At 33.8% G+C, this 11,846-nt stretch overlaps 1 protein-coding gene across 1 annotated transcript; it reads right to left on the reverse strand.

Moving 5' to 3' along the window:
- Positions 1 to 10,326: 10,326 nt before the first annotated feature.
- LOC100375811 (neuropeptide FF receptor 2-like) lies at positions 10,327 to 11,433 on the reverse strand. Its single transcript, XM_002733330.1, has one exon. The coding sequence runs from the start codon at positions 11,431 to 11,433 to the stop codon at positions 10,327 to 10,329; it is 1,107 nt and encodes a 368-aa protein (XP_002733376.1).
- Positions 11,434 to 11,846: the final 413 nt, after the last annotated feature.

Here is an 11,846-nt window from a genome sequence, read left to right on the forward strand (position 1 = left end):
TTTATATAAGAAAATAAAGTGACACAATTCAATGAATCTTGTTTTCAAGTAACGCAAATATCCAGATAGATATAACAGGAATGTAATCCGTGCATTAGCAAATGTATTGGAAAATGATTTATTTGGTCGAAAGATAAATAACAGTGCAATAAATTAAATTAAATGGGTCAATTGGACATCATATTAACGATACTTCAAGTGTCAAAGGCAACGCATCTTAACAGTTATATATATAAAAGCACATGCTGAATTGCACAAAGTGTAATTATAGAGAAAAAGAGTAAACAGTTCCAAATGTATAAAGATATTATGAGGAATACGAAACACCGTATTTACGTTTGCTATTAAAGGTTTTATAGTTTGAATAAATCCAGCCTCGAGCCTAAATGAAATGAAAATTTGCTCACAAAAAGCAGTTGATGTTGTTGATGACTTCCTAAACAATCGTTTTGTTTTTTTCCTGCAGTTAGAATATCTCCTTAAAATTCAAATAATTTACATTCAAATAACTCGAAGTATACAATCAACCATTGTGTCTTAGAATATTTGAAAAACTGTGAAACATTAACATGTTGTGCAGATGAAAAATAAACGATTATTTAAGATCAATATCAATCAGGTCGAGTGGAGCTTATCTCACTGATTGTCTATCGTCTTGGCATCATTTTTTGCATTTTCGACTTTTTCTTGAAGACCGGTATCCCAATTTTATTAATATCGTATACCTTGGCTGGGCCTAAGATTTATTCAGATTATAGGTTTTTAATTTTGTTAAAATGTGTACAAATAAATGGTAATAGTTGAGTATTCAAACTAGTATAAATATTGTTATACGCGTGTGTGACTTGTCGTATGCGTATGATTAATGCATTCACTACACAGCATTCGATAACTCCTAAAATGTTACACTTCTCTCACTTACGTTCGATTCCACTTCGTTTGTGAAACACAAAGCACTGTCAGTGAACCGCTGGAAATATCCGCGCAACCTAGCGAGATTTTCTGGTAGGGCTGCCTTCTTATAGTAATTTCATCTTGACAACAAGAAGTTTTAAAATATATATATCTTACTTGCCAAGCGCTGTACGTCTTTAAAATGAGAGATGGGAAACCACTCGTTCAGGAATGATTTAATTCTATTAGGCAGTCACACAACCTATGCTTTTGAAAGGATGCTAGTTGCCGAATTGGTAGTATCTGTGTATATCTGTAATCAAACCTGTGATGATGGCTAAGAAAAAGCTAGAAGATACTTAGAGCGACTAAATTATGATATAAATCCATAGTAATCAACATAATGAAAACAAATAATAATAATAATAACTTCTATACGTAACGAAAGCCACGAGGAGGGTGTGGGGTTCAGTAATAACATACCATAAATTGATGTGTTGACTCGATTAAAGCCCAATCATAATCATAATGATTATCAACCTATCATATCTGGAATAGATGGCCATATAAACTGTCGTCATCTTAAATAAATCTCTATTATGCAGATTCTCAATCAGTTACAATCAATACGAAATTCAACAATTAGTTAGACCATAATTGTTGGTTACTGTTGCTGTGTTATATCAAGACATAGATCAATAACCATCAATTCAATAGTGCATGCCTATATATGCCCATTCAAGATTTCCGCCATCATTTCAAATTGATGCAAATTAGGCTGTTTGAAATTAAGTATATGTATGCAAACTTACATACTGAAATTAGATTTATGTGAAATCCACATCAATGTTGTCACAAATCGGCGGTAACATGGTGGCCGCTTTTCCATAAAGGCAACGTCACTAGATGTGTGATATCAGTATATTCATTCGTTCAGTCGTTCAATACTATGCAGCTAGCACAATAATATGCGTTAGCATGGAAAATAAAACGCATAAAGCTAGAATAAAGATATAAAGTGTGTAAAAAATACCATGAATTTAATTCAGTGGAACTCAATTGAAACTCAATTATATAAAATTGTAATGTAATTGAGTTGTATTAAATTGTAATTATATTCCAATTCTATATAAGATGGCACTTTAATTCAATTCATTTCAATTCAATTCACGTATTATGAATGGCGAATTGATTTAGTGGTGGCCGTTCACCTAGCATGCAGTTATCATGCTACCCGCTTGTCATGTACTTGTTTTACACTCATTAATGCTTATGTGGTGCTAGATATAATGATTAATGTAATAACGGGCATAGCTAAATAAAGCATTTGGCAATAGAGGTTGAATGTGAAACAATTCGGTTAATGAAGACATAATACGTTAATTTCCTAATGTGCAGCAAATTGTCGGATAGACACATGTGAGGCACACCTCGGCTGTATTTAATTTACGTCAACATTGAGTAATACGTTCTGCAATATGAAAACTGTTTAAACACTCCGTGGTCCATTTCATATCACGTAATTTCATATAATTGTACTGAGTGGAGGAGATATGAATTGTTAACTGCCAAACAAATCATGAATATTCATACCCAACTGATCTTTACACGTGTGTACCTCTGGTTGTTCAGAGCGAACAAACGAAAATATTTAGCGTAGCAACTCGGAATATATATAAATGATCTTTCTACGAATCTATGTCGAGAAAATACGATTAAAAACGATGATGAATACATTTAATGATCTCCAAAGTTCAACTGTGCTAGAATTTATAATACAGTATACCCCGTAATTCACGCGTAATCCCAAAATTCAAATATGTTAATGTATGTTATGTTCCAAAACAAAAAAAAGTATGATATAAGATTATATTTCAATATATTACTATTGTATGTTTTACTGCAATTATAGATTTGCTTGGTCTATGCGTAGTAGCAGTACAGTAATTGTACTTCAAAATACAAAACATGGAAGCAGAATTTGCAATATAACTGTAGGTTATAATTAATTTGTGTAAATCGTTTTTTTTTAGGAAATTCGTGAAGACCAAAGTCAAATCGAGAAAATGTAATATTCGACTTTGTTTTATTATTTGCGATCGTTATCAGCAATATCATATTTGCCAACTCTTGAAATAACTAACATTTTATTCCTTTATAGTTAGATGTGTATCTCTATGGAGATATTCATACCCTCTGTTTGTGACGATTCACTGATTATACCGCTTGCTTCAATGGAGTGTTAATAGTAATGGTAAAATTATTGTCGCTTGAGTTGTTATATAAAGTCAAAACGTCATCAAATCTCACCCGCATCAATCAAAAAATCTTAAATGAAACTGAGGAATTATATGATATAAATGAATAAGAAAGAAAGAAACTGAAAACCGTCGTAATAGTGAATGAAAATAAATGAAATATAAAATGATAATTTTGTAATTTGTACAAACAATAATGGTAATACAAATTTAGCATAATGTAGTATGAATAACGATGGCTTAATACGACGAATCCATTCCAATACATAAATGCATATGTAGTAATGGGAATAATTATATTCATATGACAATGGAACAGTCGATTTTATTAGCAATAAGAAAGATAACATTCAATATAGAATATTAGTGGAGATTTTGAATAAATGTATCGGTAGTTCCATTGCCTCGAATTAATGGCATAACATCGTAACAGATAAAGCTATATTGTAACAAACTGTCAACATACCAATGAATAAATGTTGTGCTTTTTAGTTACAGCAAGCAATGTGTTTTTGATAAATAGCGTTCTCGACTTCAAACTCATTTGGGATTGAACACATATAATACTCCTAGTTTTTTCCAATGGTATTGTTTGTCATGCTTTTGCAAAACTGTTTGGTTAATGGAATTGTCTATACATGTGCTTACTGATTTTAACATGGTGACGTTTTCTGTGTTTGGAAACTGTGTTGCATGTTATCACCAAACCAGGACTGGGACCGAAAAAAGAAAATTTGACAGCTGCCTATATACAGAATTCCCACTGCCCATAACATTCATGTTATGGGTCCATCAAGCAAGCGAAACAAATTAGATTTCAAATGCCTGAGTGGGTGTATTAATAACGAGTGTGATTAATATATTGTGGGTGAATTACGAAGACACATTTCATGGCAGTCATCTTAGCGTCGTTCGACATGTAGCAGTCTACCGTGAACATCACGAATCAGATTGGATAGCACACAGCAGAGTATCTGCATATTATCAGCTTTGTACATATGCTTCGTACATTACCTCGCCGGTTGCGGATGTTTTAAAAAGACGATATGTGATTTATCTATGTGTAGGACATGCCTTGACATGATGCAATTTAGCTAGTCATTAGAAAGCAGTACCATTTAGGTATCTCATACTATGGCCATTATCGATGTTTTGTATATGTTCTACGACATTGTAACTAAATGCAAAGAAACAAAACATAGTCACCTCATCACTAAGTATTTTCACAAATATTAAACTTTATGATGTGGAGTTTGTTATGTAATCATTTCACAACATATCGAGGATTGTTTTTGTTTTTTCTTTCGAACGTTTCCGTATTATATTAGTACTCGGTAGAACTCATTTCTTTACGTCTGATTACCCTTCGGCATCTATCTGGTCCTCTGGAATTCTAGTTTTCTTAATGTAGTGTCATATTTTTGTTATATCATCAAAGCTGTCGAGCGGCGATAAGTGTCTATAGGTAACATCATATATATAGGATTTTCGCAATTTTATTCAACATATGGGGTAGTTTTGTAAAACATTCCCATTTTATGACAGATACATATTGTACAATCAAAAGGTTTCAATAGTAGATGAAAATAAAACTGTTCTTGTCAATGGTATCATTCGCCCATGTCCACACGACGATTAAACAACACAATGTAACAACAATTCCTTTACACAGACTGCATTTCACAACTTAGGTTTACAGAGTGGATTTTCATATTTGTAAAAGGTACTTATCCATTCTTCCATACAAGAAAAATAGTTTTAAACATATATATACACAGTGCTGTGTCTAATAAAATGTATCACATCAGACCTCTACAATACGTCGTCAAATGCATTTTCTAACACGTACAAAAGCATAATTTCGAAAATGAAGAGCGCCACATTAGTTAATGACAAAAGTGTGAATACGTTTGTTTTAAAACAGAGGATTACAACGACAGAGGGCAATCTCATCCCCGGAGTTAATCAGGCTGGTCTAACACGAGTCATGTAGTTGTCACTTTTCCATTAGGTGTGATATTCCAGAATACCAACTCATTCAGTAATTTAACCGAACTGTACTCATTGTGAGTATGTACACATTTCTCGCGTATGTCGTTCACTGCTCACATTAATTTATTATACTTGCGATTGATACATCGTCTATGAAGCTACAATGAATCGATAAGTTACCGAAATCAATATGAAACGAACCATGATATCAGATGGAGTCTATTAGGTTACCAGCTTAGTTTTGAGTGTTATACCATATCACAACAAACAGTTAATGCTATCTGTGACCGTTCTACTTGGCTAAGAAGTCTTGCTCTTTGCACGTCGTCTGGCCGTCACCAACCGGGAAAGTGAGTGACAGTCACGGCTATCATCCAAGTGTGTCGGTAGTATTTAGTGTTCGATTTATAACAGTATGCACCAAGTTTTATTTTTGTTATATTTAATAGAGCTGTACATGTACTGGTTTGCCTGCGTAGACTGAGAATTCCGCGTTTTTCAGCGTAATATAATGCGCGTAATTGGCTATTTTGGATCAAATTTTCATTTTTAGTCAATCTGTGAGTCTGTTTTATGCCAGAAAAGTCATCAGGGTATCATTGAAAAGATTTGCATTCAAGATTTCAGTAACATGTATGCTTAAAGTGGGGGAGTCGTCACATGTGCATACATCAGATAGTCATAGCGTGTCGTTGTTTACAAACACGGGTCTAACCATGAGCCTTTGCGTTTTAGCGTGTGTTGTTATCGTCGAGTGGGACTCAATTCCCGCGCGTGCGCAGGTGACGATCCTACCGCTTTAAGCCATTTTTCTTAATATAAAATATATATTGTTATAGAACAAACTTATGTGACTGCCTGTAGATATTAATTGTCGTTTAAAAAATAAATAAAAATAAAACAAAGTCCATACAGAAGTATATTATTAGTCAGTTCTTTTTATTGAAAATATAAAAAGCGATAAGTATTTATTATTTCTGACAACCATAGGAGGCGCTATTTCTATCCATTTTATCCGACAGTGTTTGTATTGTATGACAGAGAGGGCGTACCTCATAGTTACGATCCGGCTCTTCAACCCATCAACGTGAGAACCAAGGCATACGCTATATTCAACTATAGATGTGTGCACTGTGTATGCAAATTAAATGCAAATTGAATGATGTTTTGCAATAACAATGAGATTAGTATATGTGTTGTACTTTTGTTCTCCTTACATCAAAGAACACCGTAATATCTGCGTGTTGGTTATTCATTACATTTACACAAAATCGTACAATAAACTAAGTCATATTTCAATGCTGTACACACGTCTAACTTATCGATATTGCTAGGAATGAGATAATCTTTATATTTCTCATTGAATCGGTATATGTGTTCCTAGAGACCACTTCAAAGTAAAATAAGATCATTTATCTAACAGACTGGGAATTGGGATTTTACAGTAAGTTGCACGAGTAACGCACATTTCAAGATGTGATGGTTTCTATACGTATCAGCCGGGTTCAGTCTGTGAGCATTGTGCGTGACTATAGAAAAACATAGCGATTGTCAAGTTCCCTGTATATTTATTTTGAAACCAACATTTTTAGACGTAGGTGGGCGCTACCTCGATACAATAATGTTAAAGGACAATGACCAGGACGCATTCGACGGTTATATTAATTTTGCTTCAATATGCCCCTGTTTTCTGATTGGCGTGTATCTATGACGCGAACTATGCTCCATACGCACTTTGTACAGATGCACAATAGTTGTGTGATATTGATATGTTTTATTTCTTTGTCAGCAAAAAAAGTTGAAACGTGGCTGAATCCAGAAACATTTAGTGTTGACTAGTGGTTTTTATCAGCTCTCTAAACACTCGTCGCTGCACAAAAAGTGTAGAGTGTACTTTACGATCATTCACAGTGCGACCATTTCAAGTGAATACTGATTATGTTACAGTTTGACTGTGTGATCACAAATAGGAGCAGGCACACTGCTTGCATGTGTGAGATGCATAAAATTTAGGGTTTGTGTGCAGCCATATTTCTAGAAGTTACAATGATGTTTGTAGTGGTCCCAGGAAGCTGGACAGAATAACATAGTGTAGTGTTATGCATTTTCCTTTTTAATGCCTTCGTGATATAGGTAGGTTCAAATCTATCAACAACAAAACTTTCAGAATTAAAAAATAGGTAAAACTGGTAGTGTATTGATGTGGAACGCACTATTTCAGCCAATGTAATAATACTGAAAGGTATTGTATTAGCAGGTGATTTATTATAAATACATTAAGCATTATTTAGTCATATAATAACATTTAAAATGTTTATTGCATGAAAATCGTTATTACATCCCACCAGAATATGTTTAGTGTTGTAATCGTATATACGCCGACCCCAATCATAGTTGTTAGTCACTGAATGTTACTTGCAATTCCGTGAATTGTGGCTTACACGTTTTCAATCACGATTTTACAGGAAATCTATTTCACAAGAATTATTTCGAGTGATAGCATGAGAAGCCACTATCGCTTAAGTACGGTTAGTCAGTCAATGTTGTCAAGCGCCACGAATTATTTTCATCCTTTCTGTGAATTGTGCTAATATATGTGACTCTTCCTTGTTTCTGGCGAAATAATAATGGTACCCGAAATGCATTACTGACAACAATTCATTCGTTGTTTTACAAGCAAAGGTAACATAATTTCACGGCTCATACGCTAATTCGTAAGAAATTAAATTTTTAACATTCACTATACGCAATCGCACTAAGCATATACGTGGCGTGTCTTCAAATCATCAATAATGTAATCACCGTTTGATGAATTATGTATGTGGTTATAGGAAATAATACCACTAATCCATTTCACTGATTAGATCACTCAAATCAGAGACAGAAAGTCATTCTCTTGAAAAGTTCAACCCAATTTTCCTCCAGATATGTTCGACGTTAAAGTATATGTACTGAGAGGGTACCATCAAATGCTCTGCAAATGTTAAATTTTACGTGTCACGTTTGATTTGATTGCTATTGCTTTTTATGTTTAATAACATGGATACTACAAGACGTAATAATGCTTTATCCATTCAACCAAATATTTTGAAACACCATCAATTGTTTTCAGGAGACTTATTCGTTAATATATGGGTATAAACATCTGATATTAATTTTTCTCAGCGTTTTTTATAGCAATATTAACGCAATTGTGACCGGGAAAGCAGCTAGAGATATTGTGCCACGTCTCCGTGTGACAGATTCCAATAATAATTTGTATAATACTAAAATTTAATAAATGTAGTACCTGGAGCAGATAAGGGCATATTTATAGTCAAAATGATGTAATATATAAACTATTCATTACATGGACCCATAATAACAGTGATTTGTACAATCATTTACCTTACCCTTATTAACATAACTGCAAGGAATTCTCATTTCTGCTTACATAATGCTATACACAATTATAAAAACGTAGACATATTATGTATTATTTCGAGTAGAAGGATTGACATATAAGGATAAAATGTCACTGTTAACGAGAGCATATGGTCTTTCCTTTAAACATTATTAATACTTTTTCAAATCTATTACACATGAATAACAACACAGCATAACACAAAGTGTCAATATTACCTTATAAGTCGTTCATTTTGTTAAACGTCACATATTGCCCATGCTCAAATTTGATTATAAATTGTATTCAGATTTTGATCGTATATTAAAGTAAAGTAAAGTACGAACATAAAAATACGCAATACGCGATTCGAACCTACGACCTCGGTAAGGCGTCTCGGTTTGATAACATGATGTTATTTCAAATTGTGAAATTACTGATGGACCGCGACTACCTAAATGAAGCTGAATTCCGTCAGCAGATACTCAAAAAGTAACATTTAATTTCACATTTATATTCATTTATAACATATTTTCCATGAATCTTACATTAAATGACAATATATTCCAATGATATATCCAATTGAGCTTGATATTTTCTACAGATCTACTGGCCGTAACATTAAAGAGGTTGTTGGCAGATATAAAAAGGTTACATACGAAAGACACACGATAATCACTGATGAATTCGGTGTCAATTGTATGATTTGTTTTGTTATTGCCGATTATTTTTTGTTCCCGGACTTAAACGTTATCTATGACTTTTGTTCACATATCTACGGCTGGGTATGTTATTTCTACTTTACTTAACAATATAATGCACCCACTGGACATATCTGACAAATGGTAGTCAATGAACATGCGTATACTGGTTCTACTAGTAAATACATAACTAGGGTATAAAGAACTGATGAAAAATCATATTGTGCGTACATGAAGCAGATTGTCCAGACTGTAATACGAATTTACAATAATGATACTAACAACAATATGAATGAATGAATGAATAATTGAAGAACACTTTTGTTATAATGAAATAAGTTTAACCAACATTGATTTGTTCACTATTTTCATATACATGTACGTAAATTATTCTAAAAATTCTTTTATAATTCTAAAAAAACGAGCTGAATAATTTAATTAATTTAAAAATTTAATATTATAATTTTTAAATGCATCAACCAATATATCTTAAATTTCATAATGCTATCTTGTTCACTAAGTAAATTCATCTTCTTAAGGCCGCAGTGCTGGTAATCTGCGTTAATTCCAATAAGCAAGTAAACAAAATGCTTTATACAGTCCATACGATTAGATTTTGTTTACATACGCGACACTTACGGTCACTGAATAACACCGTTTTCTCACTTAGCCGTTTTACCAGTGTAAATTATGAATCAAAACATTATATATAGGCTGTATCGATCTGTTAATGATTTTCTAATTCTAGGACTTCTCGATTCCCAACACATCTAGGGATTTCACATGTCAACCAGATTTTAAATACATTATCTTTTCCATCTGATTTCTCATATGCAAAATCCTAATGCAAAGTGAGTCCGCACACATTAGGGAATGAGTAACCCACATCATCTGAGGTATCAGTCATTGTTAATTATTAGTAACATTCCCTTGAATGTCCACGTGTCCAGAGACTACGATAACTCTCAGAAATATCACGCGCTTAGTGGTTCTCAGAATTTTTTTTTTCTGAAAACAAGATTGTTATAGTAAATTTCCATGTAATGTATGTGTTCGAACACAGAAATTACACAATGTTGTGTATGTAGCTAATACATTCTCAAGTATTAGAAGGCGTGGATGTTACGTTCGAGACCAGTGTGTTTGGTTTAGTAGAGTTATGAGTATTAGAACGTTGTGATGTACCGGCACTTGGGACTACTTGTGTGCTTGTGTTGAATGATGGAAATAAACGCACAAACTCTTTTCTAAAGTTCTCATTGAAATACGCGTACAGAATGGGATTGATCCAACTGTTGCAGCAGAAAATGAAAAATGTTATGTTAAGTGGAACGGTAGAATAAAGAAGAGGAATGGGTGGTATGTCTGAGCTATACTTATAGTACATCTGTAAACAATGGTAGGGTGCCCACGTGACCATGAATTGTACAACCACAAAGCTTAACATCTTAAGAGCTTTCTTTTTGCTACGTGTAGTCGAATTAGTTGGACTTTTGCCAAACCATAATGTTGTTATCATTATAGAGTACAGGATCACTAATACCACGAGAGGTATAAGATAAAACACAATTAGGTCGATCAGCCGAATGTAGGTTTCTAAATCAATTTGATCATAAAGTACACCGCATTTGTATTCAATTGCAGTGTTGTTGCCGGGAGAGGAATATTTGGGGTTTAATCCCATAAAAATAAGTGGACCAATAGAGTACAATAATGATATAGCCCAAACAATACCACATCCAATGAAAGCATGTTCCACGGTCACTCGTGGTCGCAGGGGTTGCACAATAGCTCGGTAACGATCGGCGCCGATGCATATCAGAGACAGCGTGGTACCACAAAGGGAGCAACTTTGCAAGTAACCTACGATTTTGCAGAGAACGACATTGTGCAAAGAACTGAAATAACCCCACACCGCAACGTGTTGCGGGACAGTAACAAGTCCAACGAGAATATCAGAAACTGAAAGTGAAACTATAAATATATTTGTCGCTGATTCCCGTAGTTTAGGTTGGCGGACAACAGCAATAATCACCCACACATTTCCACAGAGAATCATCAGTACGAATATAATTCCAAATATTAGAACAAATTCTTTGGGAGTGTCAAGAGCGTAGACTTTTATCCAGAATTCTTTTGTTTGAAGCGGGTCGACTTCAACGTCTTCTGTACCTACGGACGTAGTATATTCCTGTGTTGCTTCCATGTTGGTTCAATTACTCACGGCACTTTTACCTGCAAATGAAACACAAGATTAATGGCTTATACACATTGTTAAAATAATTATCAATGTGTCCCATATATATATTTATAAATACATGCAAAAGATAACGAGATAATGTAGCCGTTATGTACTGATAATTATCGCTTGTTTGATTTATCTTAAGGTAGCGAGACTATTATTTGTGTTGAAAATTACGATTTCCACATTTATTTATTAATTGATGAAATGCACTATAAACTTTCATCTGACAAAGTCAACGTAAGCTAGAATGTCATGTAAGTTGGTTAAAATGTAGATTTTCTGAAGGGAAGCAAGGCAGCTTCAGTAGTGTTTTCTAAAATCAACAACACAGGTTTAATCTGTGTGCCTATAAGTTTCAAAGATTAACTCAAGAC

Source organism: Saccoglossus kowalevskii, chromosome 14 (assembly GCF_978046115.1).
Source record: "Saccoglossus kowalevskii chromosome 14, keSacKowa6.1, whole genome shotgun sequence".
NCBI lineage: Eukaryota > Metazoa > Hemichordata > Enteropneusta > Harrimaniidae > Saccoglossus > Saccoglossus kowalevskii.